The sequence below is a fragment of the Chroicocephalus ridibundus genome, chromosome 2, assembly GCF_963924245.1.
Source record: "Chroicocephalus ridibundus chromosome 2, bChrRid1.1, whole genome shotgun sequence".
In the NCBI taxonomy this organism is placed as follows: Eukaryota; Metazoa; Chordata; class Aves; order Charadriiformes; family Laridae; genus Chroicocephalus; species Chroicocephalus ridibundus.
Genome location: NC_086285.1, coordinates 74,695,126 through 74,717,030, shown reverse-complemented (window position 1 = coordinate 74,717,030; position 21,905 = coordinate 74,695,126). Strand labels below are relative to the sequence as shown.

General features: G+C 45.8%; 1 protein-coding gene across 2 annotated transcripts; it reads left to right on the top strand.

Moving 5' to 3' along the window:
• Positions 1 to 1,399: 1,399 nt before the first annotated feature.
• GCNT2 (glucosaminyl (N-acetyl) transferase 2 (I blood group)) lies at positions 1,400 to 21,192 on the top strand. Of its 2 annotated transcripts, none has more exons than XM_063323959.1 (3): positions 1,400 to 2,390; positions 19,029 to 19,121; positions 20,301 to 21,192. In XM_063323959.1, the coding sequence occupies exons 1-3, from the start codon at positions 1,469 to 1,471 to the stop codon at positions 20,489 to 20,491; spliced, it is 1,206 nt and encodes a 401-aa protein (XP_063180029.1). In that variant the 5' UTR covers positions 1,400 to 1,468; the 3' UTR covers positions 20,492 to 21,192. The 2 variants fall into 2 exon arrangements, with proteins under 2 accessions (XP_063180029.1, XP_063180030.1); XM_063323960.1 differs by lacking the exon at positions 1,400 to 2,390 and adding an exon at positions 13,370 to 14,057.
• Positions 21,193 to 21,905: the final 713 nt, after the last annotated feature.

Genomic DNA, 21,905 nt, shown 5'->3' with positions numbered 1-21,905 from the left:
GCCGTCCTCCTTCCAAAGGTGCTGGTGTCCACAAAGAAGGCTGCACTGGATCTCCAGTGTGACCACGGCTGTCCCTACCTGTCCCTGCTGACGCCCTGGTGAGAAGCTGCTCTGCTGCTTGCCATCAGTGGGTAAGCTTGACTGACAGGTCTGTCCTGCACCGGTGAGCCTCTTGGGGGACAATCTAGCCACAAGTCCTTACAAAGTTTCTCGACTGCTCCTCTCCTCATTACAGCTTGTGACTGTACCTGATGGGTTGAAACTCCTGCTTGCAGCCTTCAATCTGTTTGAACGGAGACTCCCAGCAGTGTTTGGGGCCAGGATGGGAGGAAAGCGCAGCTTCTGTGAGGGACCTGCCAGCGCCTGAGGTGGCTTCTCTGCATGAGCTGGAAGGTTGGTGATAGTATTTCTGCTTTTGTAGCATGCTGGACTGCCCAGTCAAAACATTTATCGGTGTAATCTCAGATCATCTGATATTTCCTCAGCATTACTTCATGTTGCATCAAAATAATGTGATGTTGAAAAAAGTTAATAAGGTCCAGTCATGCTGTCTCATGGCAGCAGATCCACATGAACAGACTCGGAGTTAGAAGAGGGAGAGTTACCAAGTATTTCACTTCAGTCAGAGCCATGCCAGAAGCTCATTGTATAAACATGTTGTTATACCAAATGCATGCAAGGCTTTTAGAAACAAGAATGTCTCATCAGAAAGCCTAAGGTTAGCTTAAGTAGTTTAAATAGCAGGTTTCGCTAACCCAGCTCCTTCTGATGGATGTAAGCCCAGAGCTCATCACAACTCGTCCTTAGCTGAAACTATTTGGCAGATTTCAAATTTACAAATGAAGAAAACATTGCTGAAAAAACCCAATGGCTCTGATATAACTCTACACAGAGGAAAAAAGACTGTCCTGCTTCTAATACGTGAGTGTTGGTGGCCTTACGCAGTGGCATGGTATGCTGAACAAGCCTTTCGTAATTCTGAAGCAGCGATGACTGATACACTTGGGTGGTTCAAAAAAATACTTCCTATAAGTAAAAAAATAGAATAATGCAAGAGGTAAATATGAGGTTTTCCTGCCACAGGGTGCACGCACAGGAAGTTTTACAGCTATATGCAAGGAGAGTGGGGAGGGTGCAGTTAAGATATTGAATTCAGGGACACTGTGAAATATGTAGTGCCGTCTGTTCGTTGCCAAGGTAGTAATTATGCAATGTGTCTGTTTAATCCTCAGGGTGCCATGAAGCAGCTTCTGTCTGCAAGTTGTTCGTTACTTGTGCTGCTTCCACAGCAACAATGTCTATGAAACTATTAATATTGAAAGTAAGGACGGGCAGCTGCATACTATGCATCAGGTGGACGCATGCGTTCTCCGGCAGGAAGCAAGCGCAGCCAGCAAAACAAGCTGTTTGTGGTGTCTGATCTGACCTCTTTGCAATATTTCAAGTGAGACTCTCTTTCTGAGCAGCAATGAATATTCTCAGGTACTGCTTCGTTGCTGTTTTGGTTCTCAGTGTTTCGCTTCCATTTGTTTTCTACGCTGTTGATTTGCATGCACAAAAATCTCTTCAGAGGCTGAACCTCTCTGTGAATTCAACTTTAGCAGAAGCCTGTAATGCACTTATTGAAGATAAGGCACCCTTTCTGAAGGAAAATGCTTTAAAAACATCATTCAGCGAATCCAGTTGCACGGAGTACATCACGCAGAACCACTACATCACCCACGCCCTCTCGGCTGAGGAGGCCGCCTTCCCTGTCGCCTATGTCATGACCGTGCACAAGGAGTTTGAGACCTTCGAGCGGCTCTTCAGGGCGGTGTACATGCCCCAAAATGTCTACTGTGTCCACGTGGATGCCAAGGCGCCGGCCCCCTTCCAGCAGGCGGTGCGGCACCTGGTGGGCTGCTTCCCCAACGCCTTCCTCGCCTCCCGGGCGGAGCAGGTGGTCTACGGCGGCATCTCCCGCCTGCGGGCTGACCTCCACTGCATGAGGGACCTGCTGGCCTCGGCCGTGCCCTGGCGCTACCTGCTCAACACCTGTGGCCAGGACTTCCCCTTGAAGACCAACCGGGAGATCGTCCGGCTGCTGAAGAGCTTTGGGGGCAAGAACATCACCCCCGGGGTGCTGCAACCCCCCCACATCACCGCACGCACCAAATACGTCCACAGGGAGCAATTATACTCTTTCTTTTCTTTCATGTTGAGGACACTTGTGCATAAGGCGCCCCCCCCCCACAACCTGACCATTTACTTTGGCTCTGCGTACGTGGCTGTCACCCGACCCTTCGTGGAGTTTGTGCTGCAGGACCAGCGTGCCATCGATCTGCTGGCGTGGTCCGAGGACACCTACAGCCCTGACGAGCACTTCTGGGTGACGCTGAACAGGATCCCGGGTGAGTGTGCCTTCACTTTTGTTTTCTGTAGATAACACACGTGCACACAGAGAGACATACATCTGAGGATGATTTTGACAAAGCCTAGATGCAAAGTTTAATTGATATAAATTGATCATAATGGATATAAAAGGCTGGTCTATCAAATAAGCTTACTTGCCCTTTTTAACCATTGGGGGAGAGGTGACTGTGCTGTGCAGGATGTGCGTTACCATTCTGCATCTGAGCAGGAAGAAGCCCAGGGGATCTAAGTGCAAATTTAAATCCTTGGACATTTCAGCTGATTTAAGCCTTTTACCTGTAAAAACTGAGGTGAAGAAAAGAGAAGGAATAAAGATTAAAATATGTAAGCTATGTAAGCATTATAGAGAAGATCTTAATTTTGCTGGGGGGAATTTTATTCTTCCACAAATAGAAGTCAGTTCCTCCCTCTCTATCTATTATTCCAGAGCCAGAAAATCTGAGTTCAGGCTTGAATCTGCTTTTAGTCATCATGTGCTTTTCTGCGGGCACACACATGTGCACACACACCAGCTCTCCAGTAACACCTGCAAAAAATCCCTGTACTCATAACTATTGCCTTAATTCCATTGTACATAGTCAACGATTTGTTCAGAGAAACAGAATCAGAACCAGTATTTTCATCTTTACCTTATATATTTACAATTAGTTTTACCTTGTTCATACAACTGGGAAAGGGTCAGAAGATGCACAGGACTTCTCCCCCATGCACATTGCTTTTAGAAGTACCTGGGTAGGACTTTACTGCTCCCGACTCCCTAGAGCTTCACAGCAGCCCTAGGCAAGGATATAAGGAATGGAAGCAAGGATGAATTTCTTCTCTTGTCTTTTTTTTTTTTGCCTTTCCACCCTCTCCCTCCTGTAAACTTGTGGGAAACGAGAACAGGTAGCAGTAACAGAGAGGCAGAGCATGTCTACTTCAGCCTAAGCAGCAGACTGTGGGTCCATCTTGCAAGGCCAGCCTGCTTTCAAATGATCACATAACTCTCTGAGAATAGCGCTTGATCTTCCGATAATTGTATTTTACAACTGGCATGCACATGATGCACAAACAATTACTGATTGAGATATTTACGGTATAATCATCAGCATATATTATTTGTAGCTAGCTGACTTTTCCAGGAAGCCGGTTGCTGTGATCTTATTATAGCTCTTTGCCTCAAAAGCAACCTGGGACCAGATATGTTCTCCACATTCAGAAAGCTTTAGCTGGTTGCCATTTGTTGTACTGCACTGTGTAGTTTACATAGGCTGCGTATTTCATTGTTTATTTCCATGATCATCACCATATGCTTTCCAGTGTTGCACGTTGGCATAACACTTTTTTGTGTGTGTTCTCTTTGCATCCAAAAAAGGAATCCGAAAAAGATGAAACATTTCCACAACAGATACGTTTTCTTCCTCTTCCTTGTTTTCCCTGCCATCACTTTAGGGTACCTGGCCAAAAGTGGCCGTGCAGGTCTGACAGATGTACTCAGGGGCTGATGTGTCCAGAATTTTGAATCCAAACTTGTAAGCATAGCATAGGGTGTCAGACATGCACCTGAACGTATCCAAGTCAGATCCAGAGCTGGGATGAGAAGTCGTCTCTATCAGTGCATGGAATGTTAGCCTGGGACTCAGTTCCCAGCTCTAACAAAAACCTCACGTCCAAGTTTGACCAAGCCACTTCCTTTTAGCTTTTCAGGCATATCAAAGGGAGATAATGGTGTCAGGCAGTGGTCCAGGTGTTAGTACAAATAGTTGTAGGCCTCCAGGCAAGTGGAGACATCATTTAAGGACCAGTTTGGATGTACAGCATATCATGAAAGAACTAAACCAAATAGATATTTGTGATTTCAGATAGCCATGATAATCTCAGTTCAGATAAAAGATAAAAAAAGATTGTTTGGTCCCTGAATCTTAAAGTAGCATGCTTATTAACCGGAGTCATGCAACAAAGACCACGATTTACTTTTTTTTTTAGCCCCACCTAAAGGCTAAAGACTTTCAATTCCCATTCAGTTGGTTTTCAAATAACAGTCTTAAGTTACCTTTGGTATTTCTGGCAGGCCACTTTTCTCCCACGTGGCTCCTGTGTGACAGAGAATTCTTGAAAGTCACTTTTGAGATAAGGAAAAGAAGCATGGGGGAATTAGGGGAAAGTATTTGCAAAGTATCTAGGCCTGAAGTGACTGGCCCTAAATCATTTCCCCCAGCTCTCACAAGAAGCACGTACCACTGCAGTGCAGGTTAACAGCCATGTCCCAGCCCAGCAGCGTAACCACTGGGCCACCTTTCTCCTCTCTGCTCACATAGAGCAGAAAGTAGGTTCTGGTCACCATGGCTGAGGTGGGGAGAGGCGTGCATCCACAGTCCATGCTACTGAGTCCTAGGGTATGTTTACTGAATCCTCTTCCAAGCCAAGGTCCTGTCCCCACTATCATGTGATATGGTCACAGCATATGCATGATTTGGGATGCAGGCAGTCTCAGGTGATAATCCCTCAAGGGTATGCACTATGTACATTGACGTATGCTGGTAACTTACATACACATACTAGTAACTTACACATTGCTCAAGTGCGAAAATAAAGGTCAGGATGAGTAACAGCAGCACTTCTCATTTAGAGACACCAACACGCTTTTACAAGGGAGATCGGTGCTATTATTCCCCATTCATAGAAGCAGGCAGAAAGGAGCAAAATGATATTCCCAGTGTCTTTAACCAGGCCGTGGGCAAAAGCAGCACTGGAGCACCGACACCTGACTTCCAGTCTAATGCATTGGATTAAACTGCTTTTGCAGAATTGTCTCACCTGCAGAATAACTGAGCGTGGTTGCACTGTCGCTTCTGCATCAGCCCCATTTCTGTACTACGGGTGAGGGTGCACAAGACGGCTCAGCACTAAAACCTTATTGTTGCCAAAATAGGGGATTTTCTCCTGCTCATCCCTTCCCACTGCTTTCTGCCCAGCAGTCCTGTTCCGGGACTTTTGCCATTTCAACACACTAGATCTAAAGAAAAACAATCTACTTTTTTTCTAAGTCTCTGAATTGAATTGACTTGGTGTAGAATCTGGTCAGCACTGGAGTCAGCACAAATTAAAGATGGGGGTGAACATGCAGATATGAGCAAAAAGGAGAGGAAAATGGGAAGGAGAGGAGGAACGGGAGCCAGCCCTTCGCCTTTCAGTCAAAGCCTGGCTCGATCCACCTTCTACAATGCCACTTGCATACAGGCATTTTTTAACATCCGAGCTTGGAAGGATAGGGCAGAAATATTTAAAGGCATTGCGTGTATTTTATCAGTATCAACAGTTTCTGTACAATTTTCATTCCAATGCAGACAAGATGTATTTGGGAAATACAACACTGCTAGTCAAACAAATTTTTGTTATTGCATTTAAGACATATTTGTAGGAAATGAGGATATGAGATAGAAGCTTTAACTTAAAAGTCCCATGGGTTATATCACTCTTAGAAACTTTGCCTGTTTAAAACTCACGTGCTCAAGTCTTTGTGCTAAAGCTTTTACTTATAGGAAGTTCTCTCATGTTGATCTCAATGAAAAAAATCGTAACTTTGTCTGCTTTAATTTTAAAAATTATACCGTGCACACCTTCCAACTGACAAGTAAGCTATAAGGAAATATTCAAGAGTGCATCCTCACAGCCAAAATAAACATGTTAAAAGGGCTAGCCCATAGTCTGATGAACAAATGTCATCTGCGTGCCACGGGTAGTTTACTGCAATATCCTGCAAAAATAGCATCTGTTTTCTACTTCGGCCTTTCTACTAGGTGCTGCTGGCACCAGGTTCATCTATACAGATGGTCTTTCTGTCTTAAATGACCTAGGTTAACGCCAGCCTGGAAAATGTAAAAGAGTTTATTTGTAATCGATCCTTGCCCTGGATTAATACACAGTCCTATAAATGGCTCTGCTGGCAGGACCAGAGGGGCTTAGTGGGAATGAACAACCAGGACGTTCAGGGACAGTGAATAAATCACCAGGGCCGGCAGTATTTATTTAGGTAAGAGGCTCATCTCCCAGAGTACTTTAACCACCATCCTCACCCCTTCTCTCAAAGCTGTGATTGAACACACTTGTGCACGTGCAAAGTCTCTTTCCTAGTCTCCTGCAGCTGTTTTCCAAGTTTCTTGTTCAGGTTTCATTTTAGGGAATTTCTCCCAAATTCAGGCATGCCAAGAATGTCCTATTTTATACAGACTCTTTCCGAGTCCCTCTTGACAGCTTCTTGCCTAGTTGGGCTCTGTCCTCTCTGCCCTGTTGCAAAGAGACCAGAACTGTTACTGCAGCCTGGGAAACATACCCGAGGTGCTGCCTCTTACCTGCTTTACCAGAATACGTGCAACAGCTTCTGTTGTTGTGGTGGGGCAGCAGCATTTTAATAGTTGCTGTCTTTAGCTTCAAAACTTAACCAACGTGCATCAAGGTGCCATACCATTGAAAAAGCAAATGAGGTCTTAGCTATTTAATCACGAAGAGATGTTGGCAGAGCATCCTCTACTCCACAGGGCTTCTGACCAGAGCCAGCCCTGAGGTGCCCTCCACTCTGTTCACTAGCGGATATGAAGGACCTCTCCATTCCTAGGGGCAGGAGTTGCTACAGCTGGATTTAGAAGTGAATTGCAGTCAAGACTCAAGAAATCGGGTGGAGAAGCAGAGAAGTTTGGGAATGACTCTTCTGGGAGCACACAGGCGCAGTGGAGTGTTGTACCACGATATCCAAGCAGGCCAAATACTACAAGCAATCTAGGCATAACAAGAAACCCAGCTACCACCAGGAGAAACTGGGTTTTGTGTCTCTACTCTGATGCTTTTGGGGAAGGATTATTCCTAGCAAGGTACCGTTCCCCCAGGCTTCACTGTGTGGCTCCACAGAAACTGCATCAGCACAACTGAGGGCTATGAACAAGAGGAGCAAGAACTTCAGGAATACGCTTCACGTCGCATTGTCACTGAGGGAATCGGTTGGGGAATCGCTGCCGCACAACTAGCCGGTGTGTCTCCAAAAGGCACTGTGTTGCACAGACAGAGCACAGCGCTCTGGATGCAGGCTTTGCACAGATACATTTGCTTTGCTGATTGTGGTTACACAATTAACGTTTTAGTTGTGTCGTAGTTTAACCCCAGCTGGCAACTAAGCCTCACAGAGTCACTCGCTCACATTCCCCAGTTGGGATGGGGGAGAGAATCAGAAGAGTAGAAGTGAGAAAAAACTCCTGCGTTGAAGTAAAGGCAGTTTAACAAGTAAAGCAAAAGCCACGCATGCAAGCAAAGCAAAATAAGGAATTCATTCACTACTTCCCACTGGGAGGCAGGCGTTCAGCCATCTTCAGGAATGCAGGGTTCCATCACATGTAACGGTTACTTGGGAAGACAAAAGGCCGTAACACCGAACATTTCTCCCCTTCCTCCTTCTTCCCCCAGCTTTATAGGCTGAGCATGGTGTCATATGGCATGGAATATCCCTTTGGTCAATCGGGGTCAGCTGTCCTAACTTTTTGTGCACTCCCAGTCTACTCACTGGTGGGGCAGTGTGAGGAGCAGAAAAGGCCTTGATTGCTCAGCAACAACCAAAAATATCAACGTGCTACCAACATTACTCTCATCCAGGATCCTTGTTCCTGGCTGCCACAAAACATCCCTGCATGAGAGCATTCATATCCAGACACACTGCTTTTTTGACCTTACCCCAAGTCCAGCGTCGATAACCCCATCCCAGTACGCATGTCTCCAACTCAGATGCACGTATGGCAGGGAAGTACTGGGGGGACACCAGGCTCTGGGGGGATCACTTGCCAGGGGCATTGATCTCAGTTTTGCAGAGATGCAACGAGTGTTGCCAGTCCCAATATAAGGGCTGTTAAATCCTTAGCAATCCCCTCAGGCTGTGAGCTGCGAGGCAAATTTTGCACGTAGCAAGTGTCTGGTACAGAAATCACCCACTCATTTCCTGTCCTGTGCCTAGTTACGTTCCGGCAACTGAGCAAGGCTGCAGATGTGTCCTGCCCTGCGAGAGCGGCCCTTCTAAGCTCCCATGATAAGACTCCTAACATGTGGTTCCTTTCTCTCCCCGAAAATGCTGGCGATGCAGCAATGGTGCCATGCTCAGCAATGTTTTGTTTCCTGTCACTGCAGAGAGCAACAGCAACTAGTTCGGGGGACATTTGCCCTTACATGGAGTGCAAGATGGTTAGCAGCCATGCCAGCCATTAGCCACAGTAATGCACCCCTCTTCCCTGCTGTCTGGCTGGCTGGCACAAAATTCACCCAGCCACCCATGGACAGTATGGTCCCACCTCTGGGATGTGCCTTGGTCATGCACATCCCTCCACAGAGATCACGAGTGGCGCTTGGCAGTCCCTTGGTTTAAGTCAAGCTGGGGTTCTGCAAGGAAAGTGCCGGGGCAGAACCACTTTTATTCCTGGTTTCTGCAAGAAGCCTGCAGAATGGGGACCTGCTGTGGGTCATATGTCCCAGAGACGGGGGGTAAAAAAAGCACACTTTTGCTCTTGTGCCAGCCCAAAAGGGACATTGGGTACACAGCATGCCATTGCTGCCTGCTGCAAAACTAGACAAACTTTGCATCAGCGTGAATAGGAGGTAGCCAATTACTAGAGGGGCTAGCCCACAGTGTCCTGTGCAAGCCCACAAACCCAGACCGCACTCTGATCTGAATGCACAGATCCCAGAACCACCAGGCCTCCAGCAGCTTCCTGTCAAGCACAGGCATCTGGGGACATCCGCAACCTCAGCCTGGTATCTTTGAGGTTTTTTCTCCTGTTGCTGACAATCTGACACAGAAATTGGGAATCTGTGGAAGATGATGTTGCATTCCAGCTTGTGCGAACTTTTCCAGCTGTGTGCCAAGCACAATTTTAAGTGTTTTTGACACATTTGCATACTGTGTCTATCTAAGTGCAAAAAATCAGACTCACCCCAGCTCTCTCCAGGCAGGATGAAGGTTGCTAACATATTCATTCATTTTACCAATGATCGGGAAGAAATGAAAATGTTGGATAGTTTTGTCTGTGAGTGGAGTGCTAAACCACCCCCAAAACTTTGAAAATATGTCTGCACCATCCTGATGTCAGCTCCACGGTTGGGAGCTGAATGGTAGACAGAAAAATAAGGAAAATAGTTGGCAGACAGTATGTCTCAGGTAATGGCAGGCATGTAGCAGGTAATGCTGTGAGTCAAGCTAGTACGTTCTCAAGAGAGATGGAAGTTGTCCTTGTTAAAATTTCACTGCAGTTTATCTGAAGTAGTAGCTTTACATCCAAATGAGAGCTGGTGGCTCTCAAGGAACATCTCATTCACCTCCCTTGGATATGGGTGTGAGATACAAGAGTAATGCCAGAAAATTCTGAGTAGCATTGCTAGCAAATTAATAAATCACGTTATCCAGCTCCTTATCTTTAAGGTTTTATATGGCTGTTTCCTTGTACAAACACACAGACCTGTGTTTTTTCCAGACAATTAAGTTTGCACTGAGCTTCTCACTACAGCAACTTAATCACTCAAAACTACTTTGGTACCTCTCCCTCCCACTGTAGTTTGTAGACAGGCTCTTGGAACAACCTTCTCCACTACACATGCATCATACTAATATGCAATATTGCGGTTATTTTCTGCCTGTTAAAATTGTTCCTTTTCCTTAGCTTAGTGCCCATCCTTCAAAAGACAGACAGACAGACGCAGAAGTTTTTTGATATGATTCCAGACAGTGATGCTGGTTGAATAAGCCGTGTTCCAGAAAGTATTTTGTTCCTATGTCTGCAGCTTTACTCATATAACTAATCCTTGCTCTCTTGTTCATGTTCTCCATTATTTTAATGAGACTTCCTGATTGAGCAAGAACTTCTCATAGCAATAAGGCACAAAAATATAGGGATTTTCCTGTGACTGTTATTGAGTCTCATGCTTGCAAAGCTGTCGTAATCTCATCATCAAAACCTTCCTCTTTTGAAAAACCTGCTTAAGGGAAGGTGTTGCAACACACTCACAGCAATCACTTTGTGGCAGAATTTCCTCAACAATTACTCTTGTGCTCTATCCACCATTCAGATATTGTAGTTAATCTGAGAAGATATAACTTAAAATAGGGTTTGGTCTCTGTGCAATCCGCAGTCATTGGAATTTAAGTACTGCTTTCAATAGGAACAATACCTTGCTTCTCAACCAATCGTTTGCTTCTCACTAAAACACTACTCAGTGACAACAGGATAAGGAAGGATATATCTTCAAGAAGTCTTTTTGAAAAGCCACAGCTAGTAAATGGGCTTGTGTTCCTTCCCTTGCTTCTCTGTCTTTACAACTATCTGACATTGGTGTAATAGGCTTCGAACAGAAAAACTCCTTGAATAACAGAATCAGATGACAGTAATTTAAGGAAGAACTTTTTTCTTTCTAAATTCTGTCATCAGGTAATGTCTGTCACAACTCATGCATGTAAGCAGCTAAACTCCAGCTCAGCTGCAGTAACAGAGACTTTTCTTGACGTTCCCAGATGCTGAGTTGCCAACAGCCCTTGGTTTTGTTAGAGGGGAACTCCAGTCAGGCTACCTGAACCTGTCCCTTCCTTTCACCTACGAGCAAATTCATCTGACCACGCCTACAGCTGTGTTATGTGTGTTGAGAGACAAACCCCGAGGCCAGCACCCACCTGGGCAGCTCGGGTGGAAGTTGGAAGAGCCATGCCTGAACGGGTGCCAGGGTGGGCACCAGCAGTTCCTGCAGAGCGGCTCTCCTGTTGGCTGTCCTCGATGCCCAGCGTGTCCCCACAGGTCCAGCTCACTCCCACTCCAGGAAGCAGGTGTTTCCTGAACAGCCCCGTAGAGTTCAGCTCCTCTGATGCAGGACTGCCCCTAACCCTACCAAAGACACTAGAGTTAGTTTATGGGTCAATAACAGCTCAGAAAAACTTAATTCAAAACATATAATCAAATGAAGCTACCAGAAATGAGAAGCTTTCCTTATTATCCATCAGGTGATTCAACACAGTAGGTGCAGTTTAGCTCTGTTATGACTGTCAACAGCCTCACAGCTCAAGGAGAGGACATGCATTGCCTTAATTCAGACTGCTGTCTTGAAAGAAGTAGTTTCAAATAAGCTTCTGTTTTTCCTGAGTTTTATTTCATTCTCTCCAGGTTCTGAGGTCTGCTTTAAAGCTTGACAATCTTGAGTTTATTTTAGTTAACCCCTCACCCCTCCACACACACATTTTCGCATTTGCATATCCCAATGAAATGAAAATTTATGGTGGCAAAATACAAAATTGAGCCTTTGTACATTTTTAAGGAGGGGTGGTGGGGTTTTTTTGTCCATTGTTTCAACTTGATCTTAAAAGAAAAATCTCTTCTTCTGAGGACTCCCCCATATCTTTACTAGCCACCTCCCTCCCATGGACAGGTGGGAGAGCTTGTCTCGCAGGACAAACAAGAAAACAGACAAACCAGGATTTCAGAGCAGATTGTTCTTGTATGCTGTCTCATGAGCCCAGTCAGACAAATTTTTGTTGCTGTACAGGGTTAGGAGGCGATCGTTTCCATTGTACCTACATTTGCTCATCAGCTTCTCTCCATCCTCCTAACACTGACAGTTTAACCCTAATTTCTCCCTTGAGCAGCTCTGTAAAATGACAAAAGCTGAAAAAAAAACCCACTCGAAAACAAACCTAATTTACTTCTGGAAAGCCTAAAAATAGATTGTGAGTGAGCCTGGGAATGAAGCCCTGTGTCCAAGAGTGGGACTTCTCATGCAGCCAGGAGGGCCGTGAGGGCACGGCGGGCCCCATGGGGTGTGCATCCCCTTGTCCCCAGCAGTGCCTGTACCAGCCTGGGGGCTCAGTCTGGAAATGTGTCAGATGCAGGGAGCACCCCAGGGTGCTGGGCCAGCCATGGGTGGTGGCAAGGCTGCCCTTCCCCAGCGTGGGAGGCGGCTGGCGGGGGTGCATCTCATGGGTCAGCCTTGCTTTGTTTCCTCTTGGTGTGGGACCGCTCAGGAGGTGCCGGTGTTATGGTTTGAGGAACCTAGGGCAATTTATGGTCGTTTAGACAACGATTCTCTCACCCAACGACCCCTCCCCATCTGGGAAGGGGAATCGGGAAAAACAAGGAAACACGAGGGTTGAAATATAAACACATTTAATAGAGTAAGACTAAATAATCAACATTAATAATACTAAAGAACCAGTAGTGATACTGGTACCAATATAAAATATACAAGGATTATAGTGAGACAAATAAATGAGCAGGAAGCTGTGCACTCCCAGCAGGGGACAGCAAATGTCGGACGCCACGAGCGCTATGGCTTTTGGAGGAAGGCAAGGCCTCTGCAGTCTGGCACTGGGGCAAGGACTTCTCAGGATCACTGCCGTTAAGGAAGAGAGAGAAAACTCCTCAGAAAACTTTCTATTTATATAGAATGTGATGTTCATGGTATGAAATACTCCTGTTGGCCAACTTGGGTCAAGTGCCCGGGTCTTGCTGCTCCTCATCCCCGCACCTGGCTAACTCAGAAACACTGAGACCTTGAAACCCGCGTACCATAGCTGGCTACAAAGTAAATATTTTCACAAATTCAATATTTCACAGACACCCAAGTCTTCTAAAAGCGCAGTTTTCCCAAGCATTAGAAGAGGAATTAGTCCTGTGTTGCTCAAACCGGGACAGCTGGCCAGGCCAGGGGTGGGCTGAGACTGGCAGCGTGGGCCATGCGGTGGCGGCGGGTGGTGGTGGTGGTGGGGCTGCTGGTGGCCACCGTGGGGCTGCTGGGCACTGCCATGTTGCTGTGGCATGGCGGGTGGCAAGGGGTGGGTGGAAGGGGCTCCCAGGCAGCCATGGCACTGGAGCGGGCGTGCGGCACGCTGCTGGCCGGCCGGGCCCCCTGCCTGAGGGGCCCGCAGCTGCAGCCATGGTTGGGGGCAGCCCCCTGCAGCACCTACGTGTCCCGCAGCCACTACATCACCCGCGCCCTCTCGGCTGAGGAGGCCGCCTTCCCCCTTGCCTATGTCATGACCGTGCACAAGGAGTTTGAGACCTTCGAGCGGCTCTTCAGGGCAGTGTACATGCCCCAAAATGTCTACTGTGTCCACGTGGATGCCAAGGCGCCAGCCCCCTTCCAGCAGGCGGTGCGGCGCCTGGTGGGCTGCTTCCCCAACGCCTTCCTCGCCTCCCGGGCGGAGCAGGTGGTCTACGGCGGCATCTCCCGCCTGCGGGCTGACCTCCACTGCATGAGGGACCTGCTGGCCTCGGCCGTGCCCTGGCGCTACCTGCTCAACACCTGTGGCCAGGACTTCCCCTTGAAGACCAACCGGGAGATCGTCCGGCTGCTGAAGAGCTTTGGGGGCAAGAACATCACCCCCGGGGTGCTGCCACCACCCCATGTTACTGCACGCACCAAATACGTCCACAGGGAGGGAACCGGGCACAAAACCTCAAGGCTGGTCACCCCCCAGCTGCGCAAGGCGCCCCCCCCCCACAACCTGACCATCTACTTTGGCTCTGCGTACGTGGCTGTCACCCGACCCTTCGTGGAATTTGTGCTGCAGGACCAGCGTGCCATCGATCTGCTGGCATGGTCCGAGGACACCTACAGCCCTGACGAGCACTTCTGGGTGACGCTGAACAGGATCCCAGGTAGGGCATCAGGTCCAGGGAGGGCATGGAGTTCCCTGCCCCAGCACTTGCCACCACTTGGCCATTGCATGGTGCCAGCCCTTTGTGGTGGCCACCATGGCTTTCTTCTCAATGGAGGTGTTTCCAGCTGTGGCTCTTGCTGGTGCCCACCAACAGGTTGTCGCCACTCCTGTTGTTTCACATGCAGAAACACCCATGCAGGTGACAGCCTGTGTTGTCAGCACTAGTGGTAAGCAATGAGCCTCCTTGCATTTAGTGTCCTGGACGTTTATCCACTTGGCTGACCTGTCTTCTAGGGAGAACAGGGTAAGGGAGGTCCCAGGGATGGTGGGCTTTGCAGTGTGTTGGGTTCAAGGACACTGTACGCCTTCATGCTTAGGAGCAGCTGCCCTGGTCCATGAAGACCTAGGGACACAGCTTGGCATCCACTTGGCTTCCATCGTCTTTGGCCACACTGTCTTACTAGTCCCATATGTACTTCCTTGTACCATCTTGCTTCTCCAAAAGCCATCAAAGGGATTTGTTTCCAGATCCCTCTCACACACTAGTGGGCTGCATGCCTTCACATGTAGGGGAGAGGGTATGCACTTGCCCCCCTATACATGGCCCACCCCAAGTCCTGCATGTTTCCCAAACATAAATACATGGCCCCGAAGTCCAGCAAAAGTTGTAGTTGATTTCAAACAGGTCTTGCAGAATAATATTCCCGAGGGTGATATGTACACCATTCCAGGCAGATTTCTGAAGTACAAATTCCTGTGCACCAGCTTATAAAGTGCAGGAGAAAAGCTTGGATCAGTTGGTGGCACGTAAGTGTAAAGAAGTTGTCCCTTTCCCTAGAGAGAGATGCCGACGAGGAAGCACAGGCTGCTTCAGTGGACTGTCGGAGACTAGCCCATGGGCAGCTAGGTTTGAACTGATGTGTGGGTTTGATCCTGGAATCACAGGTACAGGATTGGAAGGTCAAGGCAAATCAGGCAGCCTTTTATGCTGCAAGATTCCCAGCCCAATGTCGGTTTATGTGTGTGTTACCGAAATGCCAACGCAGTGACTCGTTTTGTGTAAGCTGCCTATGTTTGTCTTCTTAATACACAGTAGCAAGGAGGAAAGGGAGTGGGCTGTCTCTTGGAGCCAACACATACAGATCAGCTCTCAATGGAATTGCACTGGCAAAAAACCAGGAAGAGCTTAGCAGAGAAGCAGGCTCTGCTGCCTTTGTGCTGTGAATGAGGTCCAGGCTCTGAAGCAGTGTTTTTCCTGCCTCCAAACTTCCGCCACCGTGGGAAGACATGAAATTAAAGGCATCGGAGGGGCTGGCACATCTTTCTAGTCACTCGTGTCTGTCTTCACACGCGAGCACTGCAGTTCTGCTGGTGGCTCTTTCTAAGACCTGGTGGTGGCAAACTTGTTTCCAGGGCAGTGCTCAGTACCGCTGCCTGTGAGGTGGCTCTTCCCTTCTCTCCTCCTTGTTTTTGGGGAGAAAACTCCACTAACCTCGATGGAGTGGGAGAACGAGAGCTGGACAAAAGTAGAGTGAGCAACTCATGATGAAGTTTATATTAACTTTTACCATCAGCACCACTTTTCAGACAAGCTGTATTTATAAGAATAGGACCCCCGAACATCTTCTGAATCTGAAATCAGTCGCTCAAACAAATATTTAAAGGAAAATGTGGTAAATCCATTTTTTTTTCCCAGTGCTGAGCTACACATTCCTCCACTCTTTAATTAACTTACAAAAATGCCTAGTTTACTCAATTTGGGAGATGGTGAATAATGTGAAGTCAGTAGTTTTGTATTCCTGGAAGGCAGTGCCTTCCAGTGTTTTTGTGGATGTCCTGGGATTGTTCCTGTTTTGTCCGTCATTTTTCTGCTTTCCCACCGTGTCAGCATTTTCCAAGTCTTTCTGCACACCACCACATTTACTGCCATCTGTTATGAACAGGTTTTTAATTTGGGATAGTAATGCACATCCCAGGCCATTTAAAGTGTTTATCCCCTGCCATCACTGCCTCTTTTTGTCTTTTTATAAAGTGTTATCTTAGCTTAATGCTTTCTGCGGAGGAGTAATATTTTCCGAATTTTCCCCAGGACAAACCCACATTTTTTTGCATGTTATTTTATTTGATAACAGCCCAATATACAGAGGGAGAGAAATAATGTCACGAAGTTCTGGTTATAGCTGCCACATATATCTCTGTTTATGGCAAAGTGCTATGGTAGTTCTGCTGTTGGGTCATACAGTTTTTTTGCATCAGATACAAAAGTCATGACTCGCTATTTGCAAACCACCACCCTTACTTACCAGGAACAAGCTATCCTTAAAAACACAGAGCAAAGCAAGCAAACAGAAGAAAAACCAACCCTGATGTTTAACCTTTCTCCCATCCAATTTCTCAAAAAAACCCAACTCCAAACTCAACCGCCCCTGACATTATCCGGTGCCTTTAGGATCTCCTTTCTCCTTCCCTGCACTTCTCTTACAAGCTCACAAGTAAAACAGTTGTTGCGTTATGGTGACTCTACTTGTTGCCATCTAAGGAAGGAACAGAAAAAAACCATGTATTGTACTTGTTGCCATCCAGGAAAGGAACAGAAAAAACCAAAGTAGTAACAAAATCTTACTTTGCTTTCACCTTTATTTTTTAGTAAATCACCAAAGTTAGGATGATGACACATTCTCAGCTACCGTTTCGGCACAGAGGGCTTCTTGCGTGTGCTGCAGTCACCAGTTGAAATTGTGCTTTACAGAACCGCTGGCAAATCACCCTGTTTAGGATTGTAGCTAACCAGCAAAGTAAATAACCTATATTAATACACATTTTAAATGAAGTTAGGAAAATCAGGAAGATGGGCTAATTACCCTTAAAGAAAGAGAGAGGTCAGAACTGGAGATTAAAATGTCAATTTTATTTTAGTTAAAAATCGTATTTGAAGGGCTTAGGTTCCCTGTCTTTGCACAGGTCCCACAACTGCAAACCAGTGCTATTATGCATTTGGTATAAGCTCTAAAAGGCTTCGTTCTCATCTCACTGTAAATCGAGGAAAATGGCTGTCTTTCAATATACAGAGTTAGTACAAATGACAGATAATAATACAAATGTCATGAAGATGTTTTCATAAAAAGCTGCATGGTTCCCTCCCTGACACTCATACATGCGTTTCCTTTAAAAAGAAAACAGGAGTAAGTAGGAATAACAGGTTTTAAATATCCCTATTAAAAATCTGGAAGAAAAACATTTGAACATGTTTATCTGTTAAACCAGATTAACTTTTGCATCAGCTATGATTAGGGTAGTAGCAGGGTTAATAGTAATTATTAATAGTAATAATACTTAATACTGGCATCACTATTGAACTCCCCAGCCCCTGTGTGTACAACACAGATCAACGAAAATCGCAGTTTTGCTAGTGAGGAGGGCTATCTGCTACGGGGGGCTGTGGGGTAGGGGCTGAGCTTCAGCGGTGCGTGAGCGGCACAGAGCGGCGATGCCCAGCTTGCCTTGTCACCCCCTTGGGCGCGTGAGGAGCAGCCAGGTTGGTACAAATCCTCTCCTCCCCGGTCACTGCCACCAGCCAGTGCTGGCACTTCTGCCGCGTTTGTTAAAAAGCTTGAGTGCCAGGTAATCCTCAGCAGTAACCCTGCAGTAATTCTTTGCACTTGAGCAAGTCAGTCTTCTCCTTTGCTTTCAGCTTCGTTTGGAGAAAGCAGAAATAACATCTGTGGTTTTGTACCTGCTGGCTCCCCACACATTGCCTGTTCTGCCTTTTGATAGCTCAGGTACAGCATTTGTCATTGCTTGCTGGGCAGGAAAGAAGAAAAGACGATTAGTTTTTTCCAAGCAGGCAGATAAGTTATATACAAGTGTTTGCGCTACAGTGAGAAATTGTAGCTTTTCCAGCTTTCTTAGCGAAGCAGTTTGTACATCAGGTGGCAGTTACACAGTCCGTATCATTGTTTTGTTCTTCAATGACTGATTGAGCCAATAAGAAAGATAAAATTTGCTGAAAGGGTTGGGTTCATAGAAAGCTTTTATTATTTTATACCTTGGGGCTTTGGGTTTTTTTTCTGTATTCTGAAGACAGTTTTAGAAAATACTTCAATGAACTTCTTTCACTGAATTGAATACGATACTGCAGTACAGACCAGGCACAAGGTTTCCCTCGCTGTACCTACCTGATCTGCTCTTGCTTTCGGAGGCAAAGACGTCATCCCGTGGCAATGGTCTGGTATAGTTACTGCTTTGTGCTGAAGATACTGAAATCCCTTTGACTCACAGCAGTTGCCTACATATTGCATACATGTTGCCTGTTTACTCTTCAGCAAATACCAAACACTGCATGTTCAGCATTTCCCCCTTAATTACTTAAAATGGATGTTTGCCAGGTTATAGCAGGACTTGATCATTTACTGATGAGGAGAGGTCCTCTTACTGGTTTATCTCCTAGATAGGTCCTGTGACCTGCCTAGACTTATATATATAATTATATAACATTACAGGCTATAATTGAGTTTCAACAGCTCCATCCAGTTGTATCATGCTTGAATTTGTTCTGTTAGCCTCTTTTTTGAAAAAAAAAAAAAAAAAAAAAAAAGAAAGTATTTACCACCAAATTCACGTGAAGATACTAGGTGTCGGTGGCTCAGTGTTCAAATATCCCTTGGAAGGCAGTGCTGGTTGGGAAGGTGACATGAGTACATGCATGCAGTATCACTCTGAGGCTGCTGCAAAAGAGGGGTTTTATTTCTCAAGTGAAATGTTTAGGTCTCTTGGGCTGACATCTTGTTTATGTCACAAAAGCAGCTTTCAATGAAGAAACTTGACAAAAAGGCTAACAGATAGGCATCTGTTGATACATATTCCATACACATCCCAGTTCTGTGGAGAAAGGTCCCAGAGAGTGGACATAAACCTGAACACATAGCTGTTAAAAGAACTAATCATTTGATTTTCTGTTCTCTAATTGCAGGTGTCCCAGGCTCCATGCCCAACGCTTCATGGGAAGGTGACCTGAAAGCCGTGAAGTGGATTGATATGGAAGAGAGCCATGGAGGCTGTCATGGTGATGTGTACTTTTTGCTCTATTTCTTCTTCCTGTTCATACAGTGAAAACACTCGACTGTTGTTTCTGTACTCCTATAGCCTCTGATCATAATGTGATACTGTTTTTAGACAGCACTTCATTGGAGAGAAGACATTAAAAAGGAGTCATCTCCTTCATAGTCCATATATGAATGATAGTAGCCACATAAACAGTGAGGAAGCTGGAACAGTTGCTTCTTCATCAGGAATTTTATTGAATATATCAGCCTTGGAAAGGTGGATATTTGACAGCGCTTAGAGCTCACATGAGTTAGCTGACTATTCTCTTGAAGGCCTTGGGGGAATTTTCTCGCAGGTGGGTGGGAATAGCCCATGTGTATGTTTCTCGCTGGGACACAGATGAGCTAGAGCCAACGGCAGTGTGCATGGAAGGTGTCCTGTGTGGACTCGGATAAATCCCAGCTCTCAAATGGGCACTGATGCCTGCCAGAGCCACAGCTGACGAGGAACCTAAGGACCTGCATGCTGGCAATGATGATTGAGCTTTGACTTTTCCTATGTCATGTTATTTCATGATGTAACATTAGCAGTAGATAATCTTCTGTATGGCACGCTCAATTTTTCAGTCACTTGTTTGTACATTGCGTACTGCTACTAATTCTGACATATCCAAGTGGAATGAGAAAGGGAATGCCAAAATGCTAATGATACGAATTTTATTTCAAGAATTCTTAATCCATAACATAGTTGTTTGTGTTGAGGGGAAAGTTTTTGAGAACTTCAGTCAACTTCAGTTGCAGCAGTTTTATATCGGCATAACTACATTGAAATCAGTGAAATTACACCAATATCAGCCAGAATTAGTTAGTGGGAAATCTAGTCCGAGCAGAAGTATGAGTTTCTCTTCACTAACAGAAGGAACATTTTGGTGTGTTTCAGCCTTGTCTGAGAAAGAGTCTCAAGTAGTAACACTTCTTTTCTGAACTATCTCCTTATTTTGCTCACTATATATTCTGAAGTAACTTTCTTCATTTCATCCCATTTTTCATACTTATTCCCATTGCACGTCCTGTAGGCCATTTGGCATGTTTCTTGTGTAGGAAATTATTTACAGTGGCTTTGCAGATAAAACTTCTCAAAAAAGAATGATTTGGATCCTTGATTTTGACATTGTTTTTTTTTCTTTCTCTTTTGGCAGGCCATTATGTCAGAGGGATTTGCATATATGGAACAGGTGACCTCAAGTGGCTTTTTAACTCTACCTGTATGTTTGCAAATAAGTTTGAGCTTAAAACATACCCCCTGACTGTGGAGTGCCTGGAGCTGAGACATCGGCAGAGAACCTTGTCCCAGAGTGAGGTTCAGGTGGAACCCAACTGGTATTTTTAGCTAGCAAAACCCCAGGCTACAACACCAACAGAAGCAGTCAAGAGAACAGCAGCAATCTTAATTTCTGCTGTGCCAGAAGCACGAACTCATGAGGTGGGTTTCCTTAGGGTGTTCTGTAGATGCAGCTCGGGTCAGCTTGTCTCATCCTGCCTGCAAACCTCACCTCCCACTTAACACCTGGCGGCCAAAGCGCAAAAGATCCAAAAAGAGACACCAGGGAAAAAAGCTTCTGTTGCAGCTGGAGGATCTTTGCACTTTTGACATTTTTAATGGGCTGTTTTCCAGCCCCAACTTTTGTCTTGCTACACTGTCACTGCTATCTTTTTCTATAAGACTGTATCATCCCTGCCACTTCTTGTGTCTAAAAGACAAATGTTCACATTTGGTAAGCAAAAAGGTAATGAGTCACGGTCAGAAAGATCTTAAAAGCAAGAACGCAACTGCTGGTTATACACGGAGATGCCCTTTTGTCAAAGATACTGATATTTACTGCAGAGAACTGGTGGAAAAGCACTGGAAATGGAATAAAGACGCTGCACTTCCCATATCTTACCTGTTATTTATATACCTGTTGGGACAAGGTTTGTAAGAGAAAACAGCATCTTTTACTAAATCAATGGGTGTGGTTAGAAAAATCAGATACGCTTTCCGGCACAGGAGCCCTTCTCCATGTCTGAAAAACAGGGGCTTGCATATTTGTCTTGGCCGATTAACAGGACTGGAAAAAAACCCCAAACCTCTCTACACGCAGATTGTGGGCCACCAGTGTTCTTAGATTGTTATATGTAAGGACACAGAGGGAGAGATGGAAAGCGGGGAAGGAAGTAGCAAGATAAATATTTTCAGGACTGAAAGAACAGTAACTGAGCTTTGGCAGTAACTCAGGAATTCTGTGTCATATGTCGCTATGGCATAAGCCTTCTTCCCAAGTATACTTCCTTTCATCTTCATACAATGTTTAATGCACATACTTAACCTTGGGGTCCACTTCGTCACAGCCCTATTTTTATTCCCCGATAACAGCCACTAGAGGGAGGCCAACAAATAGCTGAGCAGATTTTCCCTTCCAAGTCTACATAAACCTTTCAAGCACACAAAATCTCAACAGACTAGGCATATCGCAGAGAAAAAAATCAGTGCTCGGGAATATTTTTGTATGGCAAACGGAAGGCAAAAGTTACGGGTATCAGTCATTGTGTTCTAAAAAACAAAGCAAGGAAGCAGAACTATGAATACTTCTTCCTGTAGCTATGACGGTTGCATTTATGGGGCGTTTTAGCAGCACTGCTGAGCGACCTGATTAGCAGCATGGAGGCAGTATAAATCGGGATGCCTGAGTCTAAGGAGAGTGCATGTGCTGCTCTCCTGTCTCTCTTCTGAACAAGCGAAGATGGCTCAAAGAGTACCTCTTGAA

Excerpts from the sequence above, each read along its gene's own strand:
- GCNT2 (XM_063323959.1), top strand. The coding sequence starts at position 1,469 with ATGAATATTCTCAGGTACTGCTTCGTTGCTGTTTTGGTTCTCAGTGTT. Across the intron at positions 2,391-19,028 it reads GACGCTGAACAGGATCCCGG|GTGTCCCAGGCTCCATGCCC; the intron begins GTGAGTGTGCCT and ends CTCTAATTGCAG. Across the intron at positions 19,122-20,300 it reads GAGCCATGGAGGCTGTCATG|GCCATTATGTCAGAGGGATT; the intron begins GTGATGTGTACT and ends CTCTTTTGGCAG.